Source organism: Lampetra fluviatilis, chromosome 56, assembly GCF_964198595.1.
Source record: "Lampetra fluviatilis chromosome 56, kcLamFluv1.1, whole genome shotgun sequence".
In the NCBI taxonomy this organism is placed as follows: Eukaryota; Metazoa; Chordata; class Hyperoartia; order Petromyzontiformes; family Petromyzontidae; genus Lampetra; species Lampetra fluviatilis.
In genome coordinates, this window is record NC_136330.1 from 6,991,874 (window position 1) to 7,014,202 (window position 22,329).

Consider the following 22,329-nt stretch of genomic DNA (forward strand, 5'->3'; position numbering starts at 1 on the left):
TGCTGCTGATGATGATATTTGCAGGAGAGACTAGGGAAGAGCGGACGTTCCGAAACTGGATGAACTCGCAGGGAGTGAATCCCTACGTGAATCACCTGTACAGGTGAGGAGGACCTCCTGCCTGGACATTCCACGTTCCCATGACAGGGATCAGTCCATCGGTCTCTCCATAGTGGAACAAAAGCTGCTGACCCTCACTCACTAAGGGGTTATAGCCATTCTGTTAGACCCCATGGGTGATGAGTGGGGTGGTGTTGATGATTGTGCTGCTGATGATGATAGTGGTGGTGATGATTGTGCTGATGATGATCGTGGTTGGTGATGATGGTTGTGCTGCTGATGATGATAATGATGATGATTGCGCTGCTTCTAATGATGATAGTGGTGGTGTTAATGATTGTGCTGATGATGATAGTGGTGGTGATGATGATTGTGCTGCTGATGATGATAGTGATGATGATTGTACTGCTTCTGATGATAATAGTGGTGATGATGATAATGGTGCTGATGATGATAGTGATGATGATTGTGCTGCTGATGATGATAGTGATGATGATTGTACTGCTTCTGATGATGATAGTGGTGTTGTTAATGATTGTGCTGATGATGATAGTGATCATGATTGTGTTGCTGATGATGATAGTGATGATGAATGCACTGCTGATGATGATGATAGTTGTGGTGATGATGATTGTTCTGCTGATGATGACAGTTATGCCGCTACTGCTAATGATGGTGGTGGGGAGCGGTGGTGCAGCAGTTAGCGCTACGCTGCGCTACGAACCCGGCGACCCGAGTTCGATTCCCGCTCACGACCAACAGCAGTGACGATTATCTGAACCGGTCCTAGGCCTCCCTTAGGTCTGCTCAGCCTCAATTGAGTACCTGGTGCAGTGTGTAGTGAACATTGCCACTGGGGAGACAAAGGCGGCCGGGCGTGGTGTTGGCCACCCACCCCCTCGTGTGCCGTTCCGGCCTTCATAGATGCTACTCGCTAACAGCACTTGCCCCAAGAGTTTGTTAAGGATATACGGGGTATCTTTGCCTTGGTGGTGGTGATGATGCCGATGATAGTGGTGGTCTTGATGATGATGGTGATGATGATCAATATGCTGTTGATGGTGTAGTGTGGTTCAAGGAGGTTTGGACGACGTAGTCGGAGGCACACTCATTTATTCAACACAGTTGTATCTACAGGCCGAGATAGACAACACTCGGAGGGGTATCGGCCCCTCCACCCGTCGAACTGGGAGATCGACAACCTATGTTACAGCTAGCCTACTCCTAGGTCCTCCACTACCGGGCTAGGGGAGGCTAGCTAACCCAGCCCTGGTTAAGCTGGGATTACGGCACCCTGAGTTCTCAGACCGGCTCTTACAAGAACAACGGCTCTGGGCTCTTGGGGCCACGCCACTGGCTGGCCTTGGTCGGTCCTGAGAAGGACAGCGATCCAGGGGAGTCCCAGGGCCTATCTAGCAGGTCTTCTTGCTTCTCTGGTTAAAGCTGAACACTCAACCCCGAGCCCTCTGGCTCACCGCCTTATATAGCAACTCCCCCCTGAGGGGTGGGGCCGCGGGGCATCCCAGCGCCGTATTAGCCCCCCAGGCTTAAACGGTGCGGACGTCGATGTAAGCACCTGCTCGCGTACAGACATAGCCACGCCCAGTGTGTTTGTTTCCCATCCGTAACAACTCTATAACACCCCCTCCGTACCACCTCTACAATGGTGACGATGATGCTGCAGATTCTGAGTTCAGGCAGCAGAGGGCGAGAGAGACTCAGGGTGCGAGCAGAGAGACGCCCAGACCCTGGGCTCGAACCCATGAGAGAGAGAGAGACCCAGACCCAGGGCTAGAACCCATGAGAGAGAGAGAGAGACCCAGACCCAGGGCTCGAACCCATGAGAGAGAGAGAGACCCAGACCCAGGGCTAGAACCCATGAGAGAGAGAGAGAGACCCAGACCCAGGGCTCGAACCCATGAGAGAGAGAGACACCCAGACCCAGGGCTAGAACCCATGAGAGGGAGAGAGAGACCCAGACCCAGGGCTCGAACCCATGAGAGGGAGAGACCCAGACCCAGGGCTAGAACCCAGGTTGTCAGCGGTACGGCCACCGTGAGCCTGGTGAGGGAGGGAGTGAGTGAGCGATTGAGTGGCCGAGTGAGTGAGTGATTGAGTGAGTGGTTGAGTGGTTGAGTGAGTGGTTGAGTGAGTGTGTGAATGATTGAGTGGTTGAGTGATTGAGTGGTTGAGTGAGTGAGTGGTTGAGTTAGTGAGTGACTGAGTGAGTGGTTGAGTGAGTGATTGAGTGAATGAGTGGTTGAGTGAGTGAGTGGTTGAGTGAGTGACTGAGTGAGTGATTGAGTGAGTGGTTGAGTGAGTGGTTGAGTGTGTGAATGATTGAGTGGTTGAGTGATTGAGTGGTTGAGTGAGGGAGTGTTTGAGTGAGTGGTTGAGTGAGTGAGTGTTTGAGTGAGTGGTTGAGTGAGTGATTGAGTGAATGAGTGGTTGAGTGAGTGAGTGACTGAGTGAGTGGTTGAGTGAGTGATTGAGTGAATGAGTGGTTGAGTGAGTGAGTGGTTGAGTGAGTGACTGAGTGAGTGATTGAGTGAGTGGTTGAGTGAGTGGTTGAGTGTGTGAATGATTGAGTGGTTGAGTGATTGAGTGGTTGAGTGAGTGAGTGTTTGAGTGAGTGGTTGAGTGAGTGAGTGATTGAGTGAGTGATTGAGTGACTGAGTGAGTGGTTGAGTGAGTGAGTGGTTGAGTTAGTGAGTGACTGAGTGAGTGGTTGAGTGAGTGATTGAGTGAATGAGTGGTTGAGTGAGTGAGTGGTTGAGTGAGTGAGTGGTTGAGTGAGTGACTGAGTGAGTGATTGAGTGAGTGGTTGAGTGAGTGGTTGAGTGTGTGAATGATTGAGTGGTTGAGTAATTGAGTGGTTGAGTGAGTGAGTGTTTGAGTGAGTGGTTGAGTGAGTGAGTGATTGAGTGAGTGATTGAGTGACTGAGTGAGTGGTTGAGTGAGTGAGTGGTTGAGTTAGTGAGTGACTGAGTGAGTGGTTGAGTGAGTAATTGAGTGAATGAGTGGTTGAGTGAGTGAGTGGTTGAGTGAGTGACTGAGTGAGTGATTGAGTGAGTGGTTTAGTGAGTGGTTGAGTGTGTGAATGATTGAGTGGTTGAGTGATTGAGTGGTTGAGTGAGTGAGTGTTTGAGTGAGTGGTTGAGTGAGTGAGTGATTGAGTGAGTGATTGAGTGACTGAGTGAGTGGTTGAGTGAGTGAGTGGTTGAGTTAGTGAGTGACTGAGTGAGTGATTGAGTGAGTGATTGAGTGAATGAGTGGTTGAGTGAGTGAGTGGTTGAGTGAGTGACTGAGTGAGTAATTGAGTGAGTGATTGAGTGAGTGGTTGAGTGAGTGGTTGAGTGAGTGGTTGAGTGACTGAGTGAGTGGTTGAGTGACTGAGTGAGTGGTTGAGTGAGTGATTGAGTGAGTTGTTGAGTGAGTGGTTGAGTGTGTGAATGATTGAGTGGTTGAGTAATTGAGTGGTTGAGTGAGTGTTTGAGTGAGTGGTTGAGTGAGTGAGTGAGTGATTGAGTGAGTGATTGAGTGACTGAGTGAGTGGTTGAGTGAGTGAGTGGTTGAGTTAGTGAGTGACTGAGTGAGTGGTTGAGTGAGTAATTGAGTGAATGAGTGGTTGAGTGAGTGAGTGGTTGAGTGAGTGACTGAGTGAGTGATTGAGTAAGTGATTGAGTGAGTGGTTGAGTGAGTGGTTGAGTGAGTGGTTGAGTGACTGAGTGAGTGGTTGAGTGACTGAGTGAGTGGTTGAGTGAGTGATTGAGTGAGTTGTTGAGTGAGTGGTTGAGTGTGTGAATGATTGAGTGGTTGAGTGATTGAGTGGTTGAGTGAGTGAGTGTTTGAGTGAGTGGTTGAGTGAGTGAGTGATTGAGTGAGTGATTGAGTGACTGAGTGAGTGGTTGAGTGAGTGAGTGGTTGAGTTAGTGAGTGACTGAGTGAGTGGTTGAGTGAGTGATTGAGTGAATGAGTGGTTGAGTGAGTGAGTGGTTGAGTGAGTGAGTGGTTGAGTGAGTGACTGAGTGAGTGATTGAGTGAGTGGTTGAGTGAGTGGTTGAGTGTGTGAATGATTGAGTGGTTGAGTAATTGAGTGGTTGAGTGAGTGAGTGTTTGAGTGAGTGGTTGAGTGAGTGAGTGATTGAGTGAGTGATTGAGTGACTGAGTGAGTGGTTGAGTGAGTGAGTGGTTGAGTTAGTGAGTGACTGAGTGAGTGGTTGAGTGAGTAATTGAGTGAATGAGTGGTTGAGTGAGTGAGTGGTTGAGTGAGTGACTGAGTGAGTGATTGAGTGAGTGGTTTAGTGAGTGGTTGAGTGTGTGAATGATTGAGTGGTTGAGTGATTGAGTGGTTGAGTGAGTGAGTGTTTGAGTGAGTGGTTGAGTGAGTGAGTGATTGAGTGAGTGATTGAGTGACTGAGTGAGTGGTTGAGTGAGTGAGTGGTTGAGTTAGTGAGTGACTGAGTGAGTGATTGAGTGAGTGATTGAGTGAATGAGTGGTTGAGTGAGTGAGTGGTTGAGTGAGTGACTGAGTGAGTAATTGAGTGAGTGATTGAGTGAGTGGTTGAGTGAGTGGTTGAGTGAGTGGTTGAGTGACTGAGTGAGTGGTTGAGTGACTGAGTGAGTGGTTGAGTGAGTGATTGAGTGAGTTGTTGAGTGAGTGGTTGAGTGTGTGAATGATTGAGTGGTTGAGTAATTGAGTGGTTGAGTGAGTGAGTGTTTGAGTGAGTGGTTGAGTGAGTGAGTGATTGAGTGAGTGATTGAGTGACTGAGTGAGTGGTTGAGTGAGTGAGTGGTTGAGTTAGTGAGTGACTGAGTGAGTGATTGAGTGAGTGATTGAGTGAATGAGTGGTTGAGTGAGTGAGTGGTTGAGTGAGTGACTGAGTGAGTAATTGAGTGAGTGATTGAGTGAGTGGTTGAGTGAGTGGTTGAGTGAGTGGTTGAGTGACTGAGTGAGTGGTTGAGTGACTGAGTGAGTGGTTGAGTGAGTGATTGAGTGAGTTGTTGAGTGAGTGGTTGAGTGTGTGAATGATTGAGTGGTTGAGTAATTGAGTGGTTGAGTGAGTGAGTGTTTGAGTGAGTGGTTGAGTGAGTGAGTGATTGAGTGAGTGATTGAGTGACTGAGTGAGTGGTTGAGTGAGTGAGTGAGTGGTTGAGTTAGTGAGTGACTGAGTGAGTGGTTGAGTGAGTAATTGAGTGAATGAGTGGTTGAGTGAGTGAGTGGTTGAGTGAGTGACTGAGTGAGTGATTGAGTTAGTGATTGAGTGAGTGGTTGAGTGAGTGGTTGAGTGAGTGGTTGAGTGACTGAGTGAGTGGTTGAGTGACTGAGTGAGTGGTTGAGTGAGTGATTGAGTGAGTTGTTGAGTGAGTGGTTGAGTGTGTGAATGATTGAGTGGTTGAGTAATTGAGTGGTTGAGTGAGTGAGTGTTTGAGTGAGTGGTTGAGTGAGTGAGTGATTGAGTGAGTGATTGAGTGACTGAGTGAGTGGTTGAGTGAGTGAGTGGTTGAGTTAGTGAGTGACTGAGTGAGTGGTTGAGTGAGTAATTGAGTGAATGAGTGGTTGAGTGAGTGAGTGGTTGAGTGAGTGACTGAGTGAGTGATTGAGTGAGTGATTGAGTGAGTGGTTGAGTGAGTGGTTGAGTGATTTTGGTTGGGCATTTTCGTTCTTTTGTCTATCATGTGTATTAGAGCTTCCCTCCCCCTCTCTGCCCATTGTGTTGGCGTGTGCGGCAGTTGGCCGCTTGCGCATAATCGCTTGCACGCCGTCGCCCACCCTTTTGGCCTCGCCCCCCCTCCCTCCCGATACGTTCCATTCATTGGCTACCATAGTCTGATGAGCTCCCCCCTCCCTCTCCTCCCCCCCTCAACTCGCTTTTAAGGGATTACATCTTGAATCATTGCCTCACTTGATGCAGCTAATCTGGCTGTGACGGTCCCACCTGATGACGGAGACTTGTGTTGCCTCCGAAACGTCGTGATTTTTTATTTTATTTTATTTTCATTCATTTTGATGTTTTACCTACGTGACTTTACCGAAAAAACCTAAGAAGATGGTTGAGTGAGTGGTTGAGTGACTGAGTGAGTGGTTGAGTGACTGAGTGAGTGGTTGAGTGAGTGATTGAGTGAGTTGTTGAGTGAGTGGTTGAGTGTGTGAATGATTGAGTGGTTGAGTGATTGAGTGGTTGAGTGAGTGAGTGTTTGAGTGAGTGATTGAGTGAGTGATTGAGTGAGTGGTTGAGTGAGTGAGTGGTTGAGTTAGTGAGTGACTGAGTGAGTGGTTGAGTGAGTGATTGAGTGAATGAGTGGTTGAGTGAGTGAGTGGTTGAGTGAGTGACTGAGTGAGTGATTGAGTGAGTGATTGAGTGAATGAGTGATTGAGTGAGTGAGTGGCTGAGTTAATGGTTGAGTGACTGAGTGAGTGAGTGAATGAGTGATTGAGTGAGTGATTGAGTGAATGAGTGATTGAGTGAATGAGTGATTGAGTGACTGAGTGACTGAGTGAGTGATTGAGTGAGTGAGTGGCTGAGTTAATGGTTGAGTGGCTGAGTGAGTGACTGAGTGAGTGATTGAGTGAGTGACTGAGTGACTGAGTGAGTGTCTGCCGCGTGTTGCCGCGAGCGCAGCGACCTGCGGGACGCCCTCGTCATCATCGAGCTGCTGGAGAAGATCCGCACTCCCGTGGAGTGGGAGCGCGTGAATAAGCCCCCCTACCCCCGCCTGGGGGCCAACATGAAGAAGGTGGGCAACCCCCCCTACCCCCACCACACCAACCCCGCCCCTACCCCCCCCCAACCCCGCCCCTCCACCCACATTACCGACCCCCCAACATGAAGAAGGTGGGCAACCCCCCCTCACCCCACCCCCCCCCCAACCCCGCCCCTCCACCCACCTTACCGCCCCCCCCCAACATGAAGATGGGCAACCCCCCCTCACCCCATCCCCCCCAACCCCGCCCCTCCACCTACCTTACCGCCCCCCCAACATGAAGATGGGCAACCCCCCTCTCTCTCCAACCCCCCAACCCCACCCCCTCCACCCACCTTACTGACCCCCCAACATGAAGAAGGTGGGCAACCCCCTACCCCAATCCCCTCCCCCCAACCACCCCACCCCCTCCAACCCCGCCCCCTCCACCCCCCTCCCCGCCTCCCCAACATGAAGGTGGGCAACCCCTCCCTCCCCCCGTCCCCTCCCCCCAACCACCCTCCCCCACCCATTCCCCCCACACCCTCCACCCCCCTCCCCGCCCCCCCACCAACATAGAGAAGATGGACCCCCCCCCCCATCCCCTCCACTACCCCAACCCACCCCACCCCACCCCGCCCACATTGATCATCCTCTAGCAGTGGGTAGACCATGGTGGTGATGATGTTCACGCCGGGTGTGTGTGTGTGAGTTAGAGAACACACGCAGCGTAGAGGCCTCGTCATCACATTGATCTCTATCCAGCGGTGGATGGAGCATGGTGGTGATGATGTTGATCGAGGCGATTGTACAACCTTCATGCAGCGGTGGATAGAGCATGGCAGAGGGGGAACTGTGCCCCTGAACTCTCTCACCACATCCTGACACGTGTGTGTGTGTAGATGTGTGTGTGTACACGTGTGTGTGTGTAGACGTGTGTGTGTGTGTGAACACGTGTGTGTGTAGATGTGTGTGTGTAGATGTGTGTGTGTGTGTGAGACACGTGTGTGTGTGTGTGAGACACGTGTGTGTGTGTACACGTGTGTGTGTACACGTATAAGTATGTGTGTGTGAGACACGTGTGTGTGTACATCAGCAACATCATCATCATCATGCAGCTGATGATGCTGCTGATGTCAATGCAGCTTCTGCTGATGATGGTAAATGGGATGATGATGATGAAGATAGATCTGAGTTCTGCTGGTGCTGATCCTACTGCCGGTGTTACGTCGACTGTCTACTGCTGCTGATGATGATGATGCTGCTGCTCATCACGATCAAAATAACGATGATGATGACAATGATGATGATGACAATGATGGTAGTGCTGGGGATGCTGCTGAATTTGTTGATGCTGCTGATGATATTTATACTGCTGCTGATTATGATATTTATACTGCTGCTGATGCTTATGATATTTATACTGATGGTGATGCTGCTGATGATATTTATACTGCTGCTGATAATTATATTTATACTGATGTTGATGATATTTATACTGATGCTGATGCTGCTGATGATGATATGTATACTGATGCTGATGGTGCTGATAATGAAATTAACGCTGCTGCTGATGCTGATGACTGTTGATGCTGCTATTGCTGCTGCTGATGATGATGTTGATACTGCTTTTGATCATATTTATACGGATGGTGATGCTGCTGATGATGATATTTTAGCTGATGCTGATGGTGCTGATAGTGATATTAAGACTGATGCTGATGCCTGTTGATGTTGCTGCTTGCTATTGCTGCTGCTGCTGATGATGTTGTTACTGCTGCTGATGATGATGTTGTTACTGCTGCTGCTGATGATGTTGATACTGCTGCTGATGCTGCTGCTGATAACGACCTTCATGCTGCCGATGACGAGAACAAGCAGAGCCAAACCCGTGACCCGCTCACCCCGCCACCCCGAGTTGAACTCACGCTCCTCCCAATTGGCGGGACATCTCACACACTCACCCAGCCTGATGATGGTGATGATGATGATGGTGGTGGTGGTGATGGTGGTGGTGATGGTGGTGATGGTGGTGGTGCTGGTGGTGGTGATGGTGGTGGTGATGGTGGTGGTGGTGGTGGTGATGATGATGATGGTGGTGATGGTGGTGGTGGTGATGGTGGTGGTGGTGATGGTGGTGGTGATGGTGGTGGTGGTGATGGTGGTGGTGATGGTGGTGGTGGTGATGTTGGTGATGGTGGTGGTGATGGTGATGGTGGTGGTGGTGGTGATGGTGGTGGTGGTGGTGATGGTGGTGGTGATGGTGGTGGTGGTGATGTTGGTGATGGTGGTGGTGATGGTGGTGGTGATGGTGGTGGTGGTGGTGGTGGTGATGGTGGTGGTGGTGGTGGTGGTGGTGATGGTGGTGGTGGTGGTGGTGATGGTGGTGGTGGTGGTGATGGTGGTGGTGGTGGTGATGGTGGTGGTGGTGATGGTGGTGTTGGTGGTGGTGATGGTGGTGGTGGTGGTGGTGGTGATGTTGGTGATGGTGGTGGTGGTGATGGTGATGGTGGTGGTGATGGTGGTGGTGATGGTGGTGGTGGTGATGGTGGTGGTGATGGTGGTGGTGTTGGTGGTGGTGGTGATGGTGATGGTGGTGGTGATGGTGGTGGTGGTGATGGTGGTGGTGGTGGTGGTGGTGGTGATGGTGGTGGTGATGGTGGTGGTGGTGATGTTGGTGATGGTGGTGGTGGTGATGGTGGTGGTGGTGATGGTGGTGGTGATGTTGGTGATGGTGGTGGTGGTGATGGTGGTGGTGGTGGTGGTGGTGATGGTGATGGTGGTGGTGATGTTGGTGATGGTGGTGGTGGTGATGGTGGTGTTGGTGATGGTGGTGGTGATGGTGGTGGTGGTGATGGTGGTGGTGGTGGTGATGGTGGTGGTGGTGATGGTGGTGTTGGTGGTGGTGGTGGTGGTGATGGTGGTGGTGGTGGTGATGGTGGTGGTGGTGATGGTGGTGGTGGTGATGGTGGTGATGATGATGATGGTGGTTCTCGCCTGATGGACGATGCCTGTCTCTCTGGCACCAATTAGCGGAGCCTCCAATGCCGTGGACCTCTCCCGGAGCTAAGAGCCACCTGGAATCAATTAGCAACATCAGCGAAGGCAAAGGTCCCCCGTGTAGCCTCCATAGGACTCTCGGGGCAAGTGCTGCTAGCGATCAGCAGCACCCTATGAAGGGCGGCACGGCACACGGGGGGTGGGTGGCCAGCATCGCCACGCCCGACCGCCTTTGTCTCCCCAGTGGCGATGTGTTTTTTTACACATTGCACTGGATACTCACACAAAGACAAAGGTCCACCGTGTAGCCTCAATAGGACTGTCGGGGCAAGTGCCGATGATGCTGTCGCTGCTGATGATGTGATGATGATGAATCTGCTGCTGCTGCTGATAATGACGATGCCACAGTTACTGCTGCTGCTGCTAGCAGAACTTGCTAAAGGCTACACGGGGGACCTTTGTCTCTATGTGTGTGTGTGTGTCTCTCTCTTCAGCTGGAGAACTGCAACTACGCCGTGGAGCTGGGCAAGGCGAGCAAGTTCTCCCTCGTGGGCATCGCTGGCACGGACCTCAACGAAGGGAAACCGATGCTCACCCTGGCGCTCGTTTGGCAACTCATGCGCAGGTGAGCGGCGGGGCACCATCATCTTCATCACCATCATCTTCATCACGACCACGACCACCATCATCTTCAACTCTACCATCCCACTACCATCATCAGCGTCACCATCATCACCACGACCACTACCACCATCATCTTTAACTCCACCATCCCACTACCACTTTCACCGTCACCATTATCATCTCCACCATCACCACCATCATGATCATCACGACCACTACCACCATCATCTTCAACTCCACCATCCCACTACCACCATCACCGTCACCATTATCATCTCCACCATCACCACCATCATGATCATCACGACCACTACCACCATCATCTTTAACTCCACCATCCCACTACCACTTTCACCGTCACCATTATCATCTCCACCATCACCACCATCATGATCATCACGACCACTACCACCATCATCTTCAACTCCACCATCCCACTACCACCATCACCGTCACCATCATCATCTACACCATCATCATCTCCACCATCACCAACACCATCATCATCTCCACCATCATCATCATCAGCGCCACGATCATCAGCACCACCATCATCACCACGACCGCTACTACTACCACCACCATCATCATCTTCAACTTCGCCACCATCACCACCACTACTACCACCATTATCATCATCATCATCAACTCTACCATCACCATCATCACCATCATCATCTCCACCATCACCACCATCATCATCAGCGCCACCATCATCATCACCACGACCGCTACTACTACCACCACCATTTTCATCTTCAACTCCACCATCACCACCACCATCATCATCTTCAACTCCATCATCACCACCACCACCATTACTACTACCACAATCATCTTCATATTCAACTCCACCATCACCACCATCACCACCACCACTACTACTACCATTATCATCATCATCATCATCAACTCTACCATCACCATCATCGCCACCACCACTACTACCACCGCCATCATGTTCATCATCTTAAACTCCACCATCACCATCATCATCATCTTCACCTTCACCATCACCACCGCCACCATCATCATCAACTCCACCATCGCCACCACCATCATCATCACAGCAACCACGACTACCACCATCATCATCATCACCACTACCTCCACCACCATCTTCAACTCCATCATCATCATCACCACTACCTCCACCACCATTATCATCATCAACTCCACCATCATCTTCATCACCATCATCATCATCATCATCATCTCCACCATCACCATTATCATCTTCAACTCTATCATCACCACCATCACCACCATCATCATTTTCAACTCAACCACCATCATCATCACCACTACCTCCACCAACACCACCAACCACCATCATCATCACCACTACCTCCACCACCATCATCATCTTCAACACCACCATCACCATCATCATCATCTCCACCATCACCATTATCATCTTCAACTCTACCATCACCACCATCATCATTTTCAACTCAACCACCATCATCATCACCACTACCTCCACCAACACCACCAACCACCATCATCATCACCACTACCTCCACCACCATCATCATCTTCAACACCACCATCACCATCATCATCATCTCCACCATCACCATTATCATCTTCAACTCTACCATCACCACCATCATCATTTTCAACTCAACCACCATAATCATCACCACTACCACCACGACCAACCACCACCAACCACCATCATCATCACTACTACCTCCACCACCACCACCACCACCATCATCATCACCACTACCTCCACCACCACCATCATCATCTTCAACACCACCATCATCATCATCATCATCTCCACCATCACCATTATCATCTTCAACTCTACCATCACCACCATCATCATTTTCAACTCAACCACCATCATCATCACCACTACCTCCACCACCACCATCATCATCACCACTACCTCCACCACCACCATCATCATCACCACTACTCCACCACCACCACCATCATCATCATCTCCACCACAACCACCACCATCATCATCACCACTACCTCCACCACCATCATCATCTTCAACTCCACCACCACCACCATCATCATTACCACCATCATCATCTCCACCATCACCACGACCATCATCATCACCACTACCTCCACCACCACCACCATCATCATCTCCAACACCACCAACACCACCATGACCACCATCATCATCATCATCACCACTACCTCCACCACCACCATCATCATCTCTAACACCACCATGACCACCGTGCTCACCGTCTCCCCAGGTACACCATCAACGTGCTGGAGGAGCTGGGCGATGGCGAGAAGGTCAACGACGACATCATCATCGCTTGGGTCAACAAGACGCTCGCCTCCGCAGGGAAGTCCTCCTCCATCTCCAGCTTCAAGGTGAGACACGGGGGGGGGGGGGGGGGACACGCGAGGAGCATGGGAAATACACTCACCCACTCACCCATTCTTACACTCACCCAATATCATACTCACCCACTCACTCACCCACTCACCCACTCTTCCACTCTTACACTCACCCACTCTCATACTCACTCGCCTACTCTTACACTCACTCACTCACTCACCCACTCACCCACTCACTCACCCACTCACCCATTCTTCCACTCTTACACTCATCCACTCACTCACTCACTCACCCACTCACCCACTCACTCACCCTCTCACCCATTCTTCCACTCTTACACTCACCCACTCTCATACTCACTCGCCTACTCTTACACTCACTCACTCACTCACCCACTCACCCACTCACTCACCCACTCACCCATTCTTCCACTCTTACACTCATCCACTCACTCACTCACTCACCCACTCACCCACTCACTCACCCTCTCACCCATTCTTCCACTCTTACACTCACCCACTCTCATACTCACTCCCCTACTCTTACACTCACTCACTCACCCATTCACGCACTCACTCACCCACTCTCCCACTCCCCCACTCCCCAACTCACCCTCTCACCCACTCTTCCACTCTCATACTCACCCACTCTCACACTCTCCCACTCACTCACCCACTCACTCACCACTCACTCCCCCACTCATCCATTCCCCTACTCTCCCAATCCCCCACTCATTCACCCACTCACTCACCCACTCAATCCCCCACTCACCAACTCTACCACTCACTCACTCACCCACTCACTCACCCACTCACCCACTCACCCACTCACTCACCCACTCACTCCCCCACTCACTCGAGTTCGATTCCCGTTCACGGCCACCAACACCAAGTGACAATTATTTGAACCGGTCCTGGGCCTCCCCTAGATCGACTCGGCCTCAAATGAGTGCCAGGTGCGGTGTGTAGTAAACATCGCCATTGGGGGAGACAAAGGCGGTCGGGCGTGGTGGTGCGGGCCATCCGCACCCCCTCGTGTGCCACAGTGCCGGTAGGCTTCATAGGCGATGCTGCTACTCGCTAACAGCACTTGCCCCTATAGTCTGTTACAGGCTACACGGGGGTGGGGAGATCTTTTTTGTTTATGGGTGGAATTTTCCATTTTCTCCCCACAAACCAACCCACCCATCCACCAACCAACCTACCCCCCAAACCACCCACCAACCCACCAACCCACCCACTAACCCACCAACTCACCCACCCACCCACCAACCCACCCACCAACCTACCCACCCACCCACCGACCTACCCACTCACCAACCCACCAACCCACCCACCCATCAACCAACCCACCAACCCACCCATCCACCAACCAACCTACCCCCCAAACCACCCACCAACCCACCAACCCACCCACTAACCCACCAACTCACCCACCCACCCACCAACCCACCCACCAACCTACCCACCCACCCACCGACCTACCCACTCACCAACCCACCAACCCACCCACCCATCAACCAACCCACCAACCCACCCACCCACCAACCAACCCACCCACCCACCCACCAACCCACCCACCCACAAACCCACCCATCCACTACTTTACACACACGCACGAAACAAACCTATTTAAATATACAAACTAGCGATTGAATTCATTCATTGCGGACCCATAAGAGCTGGGCGATTATCCTGGAATGTTGACTTATCTCTGGGTTGTAAATCCGCCCCAAACTGCTCCTCTCTCTCAGCTCAGCTGGGAGTAGTGAGCATCTTTAAAAAAAAAATTTAATTAAACAAAAATGTAAGTTAGCATTTTATCTATTTATTTTATACCTACGTGACTTTGCCAAAAGAAACAAAGAATGTGATTTCCTGCAGGGGCCGTCCATAAATGACGTCACGCACCTAGAGGGGGGGGGGGGGGGGGTGGTCAGACATTTGTAACGATGTGTGACGAGGAGGAGGGGGGGGGGGGGTTGAGAAATGTGACGTCACATCAAAATGCGCAACTTTAAATAAATATAGACAAACACGTTCTACTTAATTAAAGACTTTGTAATAAATGTTTTCTCCTACAACATCAGAGTGCAGCGCCACATTAAACACGCACTACAATGACAATAGTTTAAAGCGATTTGAAGCATGTTTTTTTTGGGGGGGGGGGAGCTTTGTGACGTCATATTTGAGGGGGGGGGGTCGTCGTCACATTGATCTCCATCGAGCAGTGGAGAGATAAGCTCCCCCCCCTCCTCCCCCCTTAACTTGCATTTAAGAACTTGCATCTTGGAATCCAGTGGCGGCTCCTGCAAAATCTCTCAGGGGGGGGCAAATGTCTGGATGATTTATAAGGATAAGGTCCACCCATGCAATGGATAAATTAACAGCGTAAGCATGTAAAGGCAACTTCACTTCTTTAATATTAATGAAAAATAAAGTGACTCTTACAATACATCTTGTTTGTTTCTATACTCACTATAAATACAATCCGCTCAAGTTTCTTTTATTAAAGATTCCACTAGGTGGCGACAAATAATATTGTTGGATGCAACGTGCTTACGTATGATGACGTAAGCACGTTAGTGCGAGCCCTCCCGGAAGCCATAGAGAATGCATTGCAGCGCCCCCCGTTCGAAAAAAAACATCTTTGAATGTAAGTCTATGGGACCACACGGGGCGGTTCTCAGCCGGAGGGAAATCGCCCAAAAAGAGGCGGTACTCCACAGAACGTGACATGACGCTGATTGGACTATATCCAGAGGCACAGTGACGGCGAGCGTGACTCTGTGGTTGAATGACATTGGTGGTGCGTCGCCCAATCGCCCTAATGAAGAAACCGCCCCTGTTGGAATCCTTGCCTCACTTGATGCAGCAAATCTGGCTGTGACGGTCCCACCTGATGACGGAGAACTGTGTTGCCTTCGAAAAAAATCGTGATTTTATTATTTTATTTTTTATTAATTTTAATTTCATTTTTTACCTACATGGTGACTTTACCGAAAAAACTAAGAGTATGAATTCTTGAAGTCACGAAAGCTTCAAATCTAGAATTAATACACCGAGAGAGACAGGGCCGCGTGGTGTTGGCGGATTTTGATTTTATTTTGACGAACCGTCGAAACACCGGATACATTTACACAACGTGTAAACATGTGCATACAACGGTGAATAAATACATAAATAGGCGGAGAATTTTAATATCGAGTTGGTTTTTTTTGTTTCTGTAACTACCGAATTCGATTTTTTTTTGGTCTCTGTCTTTTAATTTTGGTTGTCAGATCCCAGTTTACCATGGGAGTCCAGTTTACCATGGAAGTTCAGTTCACCATAGATGTCCAGTTCACCATGAAAGTCCAGTTCACCATGGAAGTCCAGTTTACCATGGAAGTCCAGTTTACCATGGAAGTTCAGTTTACCATGGAAGTCCAGTTCACCATGGAAGTCCAGTTTACCATGGAAGTCCAGTTCACCATGGAAGTCCAGTTAACCATGGAAGTCCAGTTTACCATGGAAGTCCAGTTTACCATGGAAGTCCAGTTCACCATGGAAGTCCAGTTTACCATGGAAGTCCAGTTTATCATGGAAGTCCAGTTTACCATGGAAGTCCAGTTTAACATGGAAGTTCAGTTCACTATGGAAGTCCAGTTTACCATGGGAGTCCAGTTTACCATGGAAGTCCAGTTTACCATGGAAGTCCATGGGAGTCCAGTTCACTATGGAAGTCCAGTTCACCATGGAAGTCCAGTTTTCCATGAAAGTCCATGGAAGTCCAGTTCACCATGGGAGTCCAGTTTACCATGGAAGTCCAGTTCACTATGGAAGTCCAGTTCACTATGGAAGTCCAGTTCACCATGGGAGTCCAGTTTACCATGGAAGTCCATGGGAGTCCAGTTCACCATTGAAGCCCAGTTCACCATGGAAGTCCAATTTACAACGTAGACAACTCATCCAGTAGTAGATCGAGCGTGTCTCTCCCCACCCCCCACCACCCCCCCCCCACCTGTCACCGACTCCATCCAGCAGTAGATCGAGCGTGTCTCTCCCCACCCCCCCACCACCCCCCCCCCCCACCTGTCACCGACTCCATCCAGCAGTAGATCGAGCGTGTCTCTCCCCACCCCCCCACCACCCCCCCCCCCACCTGTCACCGACTCCATCCAGCAGTAGATCGAGCGTGTCTCTCCCCACCCCCCCACCACCCCCCCCCCCACCTGTCACCGACTCCATCCAGCAGTAGATCGAGCGTGTCTCTCCCCACCCCCCCACCACCCCCCCCCACCTGTCACCGACTCCATCCAGCAGTAGATCGAGCGTGTCTGTCTTCCGTCAGGACAAGAGCATCGCGTCGTCGATGGTGGTTCTGGACCTCATCGACTCCATCCAGCCGGGCTCCGTCAACTACGAACTCGTTCCAGCTGACGGGGAGCGCAGCGAAGGGGAGCAGAACTTGAGCAACGCCAAGTACGGGGCAGCGTGTGTCTATGTGTGTGTCTGTGTGTGTGTGTGTCTGTGTGTGTGTGTCTGTGTGTGTGTGTGTCTGTGTGTGTCTGTGTGTGTGTGTCTGTGTGTCTGTGTGTGTGTCTGTGTGTGTGTCTGTGTGTGTGTCTGTGTGTCTGTGTGTGTGTCTGTATGTGTCTGTGTGTGTGTCTGTGTGTGTGTCTGAGTGTGTGTGTCTGTGTGTGTGTGTTTGTGTCTGTGTGTGTACAGACGTGTGTGTGTGTCTGTGTGTGTGTTTCTGTGTGTGTGTCTGTGTGTGTGTGTTTGTGTGTGTGTGTCTGTGTGTGTGTGTTTGTGTGTTGTCTGTGTGTGTCTGTGTGTGTGTGTGTCTGTGTGTGTGTGTGTCTGTGTGTGTGTGTCTGTGTGTCTGTATGTGTCCACACGTGTGTGTGTTTGTTTCTGTGTGAGCCTGTGTGTGTGTGTCTCTGTGTGTGTCTGTGTGTGTCTACACGTGTGTGTCTGTGTGTGTGTCTGTGTGTGTCCACACGTGTGTGTCTGTGTGTGTGTTTGTGTGTGTGTGTGTGTGACCTGGTCAAGGCCTATGATACCATCAGTAGGCCTGGGCTCTGGGTTGTTCTTCGTGCTTTCGGAGTCCCTGACCCTCTGCTCACGATCATTAAGGACCTTCATGATAGTGAGCGGGCCCGGGTAAAACTACGTGGCCGGGAGTCAGAGCCTTTCCCTGTACACCGTGGGGTGCGACAGGGATGTCCTCTGGCTCCCACATTATTTAACATCTATTTTGACCGCGTAGTTCGTGAAGCCTTCAATAGCTGTACCGGGAGAATTTCCATTTGGTACAGATATAATGGGAGGCTGATCGACGCCTGGGTGCGATCAAGGGATGGCTCCCTATTGGTCAACCACGTTATGTATGCCGATGATTTGGTAATAGCTGCTCATTCAGAAGAGGAGTTGGAGACGCTGCTGCTGAGACTGGAGCGTGCCACTAAGAGGTGGGGCCTTACCATCAGCCCCACCAAAACTAAGCACCTGCCTGGGTATTTTGTACCATCGGACACTCCACCCCCACAACTCCCAATCGGTGATGGGGCAGTTGTGGAGAGAGTGGAGAGTTTCCCATACCTGGGCAGTATACTTATGACCGGCTCCAGTTTAACAGCAGAGGTCTCACTCCGAATCAGTCGAGCGGCAATATCTTTTCATCGGTTGCGTAACGCTGTGTGGAAGCTACCTGGTCTGTCGCTCCGCACGAAGCTTCAGGTCTTCTCGGCCACAGTCATTCCCTCCCTTCTCTACGCTTGCAAAACGTGGACCCCCCTAGTGGAGCATCTTCGCCGGTTGGAAACATTTAGGCTGGCCTGCCTACGATCCATCCTGGGTTTAACCAGGCTGGATTGCGTGAGGAGCTCACAAATCCTTGAAAGATCTGGGCAAAGTCCCATCGGTGAGCTCCTCCGGCAGGCAAGGCTGCGTTGGCTGGGTCATGTAGCCCGCATGCCCAGCCACCGCATGCCTAAACAGCTTTTGTTCGGCCGGATTGAGGGGGCTAAACGGGCGCGGCACGGGCTAGAGAGGAGATGGAGTGATGTGGTACAGGAGGACGTGTAGCTGAGTGGACTTGCCGATGACTGGTACCAGCGGTGTCAAGATCGGCCTCAGTGGAGGAGGCTCGTGAAGGACGCTACTAGGCAGTTGGAGGCAGTCGCCCTCCAACAACAACGGAGGGCGGAGGAGCGACGCTCACAACAACGAGCGGAGCGCCGGGTGGATAAAGCACAGCAAGTTGGCACAGTAGGGGGCACAGGTGGTGCATCAGCCAGTCATCTCAGTCAGTCGACCCGTGGCACCTGGGTCTGCCCCGTGACCTCCTGCCAGCGGGCGTTCGACACTTCATGTGGTCTCAAGGTGCACTTAGCCTGGCACAAGCGTCGTGGTGACGTCACCGCCACTTAGTGGCGAATGGCGGTTGTTGTTGTCTGTGTGTGTGTCTGTGTGTGTGTCCACACGTGTGTCTGTGTGTGTGTCCACAAGTATGTGTGTCTGTGTGTGTCCACACGTGTGTCTGTGTGTGTGTCTACACGTGTGTGTCTGTGTGTGTCTACACGTGTGTGTCTGTGTGTGTCCACACGTGTGTCTCTGTGTGTGTCTACACGTGTGTCTGTGTGTCTACACGTGTGTCTGTGTGTGTGTCTACACGTGTGTCTGTGTGTGTGTCCACACGTGTGTGTCTGTGTGTGTGTCTGTGTGTACCCACGTGTGTGTCTGTGTGTGTCCACACGTGTGTCTGTGTGTGTGTCTACACGTGTGTCTGTGTGTGTGTCCACACGTGTGTGTCTGTGTGTGTCCACACGTGTCTCCTCCCGTGTCTCTCCGTGTCTCTCCGTGTCTCCACGTGTCTCTGCACGTCCCCACGCGTCTCCCCATATCTCCTCTCGTGTCTCCCCGTGTCTCCCCCGTGTCTCCCCGTGTCTCCCCGTATCTCCCCCGTGTCTCCCCGTGTCTCCACGTGTCTCCCTGTACCCACCCCCGTGTCTCCACATGTCTCCCCGTACCGCCCCCCCCCGTCTATCCCCATATCTCCCCCGTGTCTCCCCGTGTCTCCACATGTCTCCCCGTACCCCCCCCCCCGTGTCTCCCCGTGTCTCCACACGTCTCCCCGTGTCTCCACGTGTCTCCCGGCGTGACTCCCCGTGTCTCCCCACGTGTCTCCTCACGTCTCCCCGCGTGTCTCCGTGTCTGTTGAGCCTCTGCACGAGTTCGCGTGGGGAGCGGTGGCGCAGCGGTTTGGCGCGCCGCACTGCGAACCCGGCGATACCGAGTTCGATCCCCGCTCACGGCACCACCGACATAAATTACAGCGATCATCCGAACCGCTCCGCATTGAATCGCTACCGTGCCTGTTGCAGCGTGTCAACATCATCACTGGGGAGACAAAGGCGGCCGGGCGTGGTGCTGGCCAACACAATTGCCCTGCCCGGCAGTCGGTTAGAGGCTACACGGGCGTGAGGGGGGGCCTTTGTCATTGTATATGACCGTCTGTGTAATTATATAAGTGAGGCTGTGGGAGGTGAGGTTTAGGGTGAGTGAGTGTTTGTGTCGTGCCCTCTGTGTTTTGTTTCAGATTGTGGGAGGTGGGGTTTGGGGTGAGTGTGTGTGTGTGTGTACGTGTCTGTGTGTATGTGAAGTTATGTGGGGAGCGGTGGTGCAGCGGTTAGCGCTACGCTGCTCTACGAAGCACGGCGACCCGAGTTCGATTCCCCGCTCACAGCCACCAACACCGCTCAGCGACAATTATCTGAACCGGTCCTGGGCCTCCCCTAGGTCGACTCAGCCTCAAATGAGTACCTGGTGTAGCGGTGTGTAGTAAACGTCGCCACTGGGGAGACAAAGGCGGCCGGGCGTGGTGCTGGCCACCCACCCCCTTCGTAGGTGCTGCTCGCTAACAGCACTTGCCCAAACAGTCTTTTAAAGCTATACGGGGGGGCTTTGTCTTGGTATACGATGATGGTCGTCGATAAGTGAAGGTGATGTGGTGGTGATGGCGGTGATGGTGGTGGTGATGTAGCCGTGTGTGTGTGTGGGGGGAGCGGTGGCGCAGTGATTAGCGCCCTGCGCTACGAAGCACTGCCGACCCGAGTTCTGTTCCCGCTCACGACCCTACACCTGGTCCTGGGCCTCCCCTAGGTCTGCTCAGCCTTAAAACGAGTACCTTGTGCGCTGTGTAAACATCGGCACCGGGGAAACAAAGGCGGTCGGGCGTTATGCTCGCCACCCACCCCCTCGTGTGCGGTCTTTGTGCCGCTGTGTAAGCGCTGAGGTTGCGTTTTTTCCTCTGTGAGCTGAAGTTGACCCGGGTCTGTGCGCCAAATCGTTTCTGATTCCTTTCCAAACCGCCTCCTCCCCCCTCCTCCTCCCCCTCCTTCTCCCCCTCCTCCTCCCCCTTCTCCTCCCACCCTCCTCTTCCTCCTATTCCCCCTCCTCCTCCTCCCCCTCCCCCTCCTCCTCACCCGCCTCCTCCTCCTCCTCCCCCCCATCCTCACCCTCCTCCTCCCCCTCCACCTCCTCCCCCCCTCCTCCTCCTCCCCCCCTCCTCCTCATCCTCCTCCGTCATCCCTTCGTTATCCTCCTCCTAGAACGAGGGAGCGTGGGAGGGGAGTGATGGTGGTTGTGATGAGTGGTTGTGGTGGTAGTGATGGTGGTGGTGATGAGTGGTTGTGGTGGTAGTGATGGTGGTGGTGATGAGTGGTTGTGGTTTCAGTGATGTTGGTTGTGGTGAGTGGTTGTGATGGGAGTGATGGTGGTTGTGATGAGTGGTTGTGGTGGTAGTGATGGTGTTGGTGATGAGTGGTGGTGGTGGTAGTGATGGTGGTGGTGAGTGGTTGTGGTGGTGGTGGTGAGTGGTTGTGGTTTCAGTGGTGGTGCCGTGGTGGTGGTGATGAGTGGCAGTGGTGGGAGTGATGGTGGTGGTGAGTGGTTGTGGTGGGAGTGATGGTTGTGGTGATGAGTGGTTGTGGTGGTAGTGATGGTGGTGGTGATGAGTGGTTGTGGTGGTAGCGATGGTGGTGGTGATGAGTGGTTGTGGTGGTAGTGATGGTGGTGGTGATGAGTGGTTGTGGTTTCAGTGATGTTGGTTGTGGTGAGTGGTTGTGATGGGAGTGATGGTGGTTGTGATGAGTGGTTGTCGTGGTAGTGATGGTGGTGGTGATGAGTGGTGGTAGTGATGGTGGTGGTGATGAGTGGTTGTGGTTTCAGTGATGTTGGTTGTGGTGAGTGGTTGTGATGGGAGTGATGGTGGTTGTGATGAGTGGTTGTCGTGGTAGTGATGGTGGTGGTGATGAGTGGTGGTAGTGATGGTGGTGGTGAGTGGTTGTGGTGGTGGTGGTGGTGAGTGGTTGTGGTTTCAGTGGTGGTGCCGTGGTGGTGGTGATGAGTGGCAGTGGTGGGAGTGATGGTGGTGGTGAGTGGTTGTGGTGGGAGTGATGGTTGTGGTGATGAGTGGTTGTGGTGGTAGTGATGGTGGTGGTGATGAGTGGTTGTGGTGGTAGTGATGGTGGTGGTGATGAGTGGTTGTGGTTTCAGTAATGGTGGTGGTGGTGATGAGTGGTGGTGGTGGTAGTGATGGTGGTGGTGGTGAGTGGTTGTGGTGGTAGTGATGGTGGTGGTAGTGAGTGGTTG

General features: G+C 52.0%; 1 protein-coding gene across 1 annotated transcript in view; it reads left to right on the forward strand.

Moving 5' to 3' along the window:
- LOC144950155 (plastin-3-like) overlaps positions 1-22,329 on the forward strand; it is a 63,664-nt gene that overhangs the window by 39,894 nt on the left and 1,441 nt on the right. The window contains exons 11-15 of the mRNA XM_078880216.1: positions 25-103; positions 6,684-6,798; positions 10,239-10,369; positions 12,600-12,723; positions 17,024-17,154. Coding sequence (XP_078736342.1) covers positions 25-103; positions 6,684-6,798; positions 10,239-10,369; positions 12,600-12,723; positions 17,024-17,154 — 580 coding nt within the window. The remainder of the gene's footprint in view (positions 1-24; positions 104-6,683; positions 6,799-10,238; positions 10,370-12,599; positions 12,724-17,023; positions 17,155-22,329) is intronic.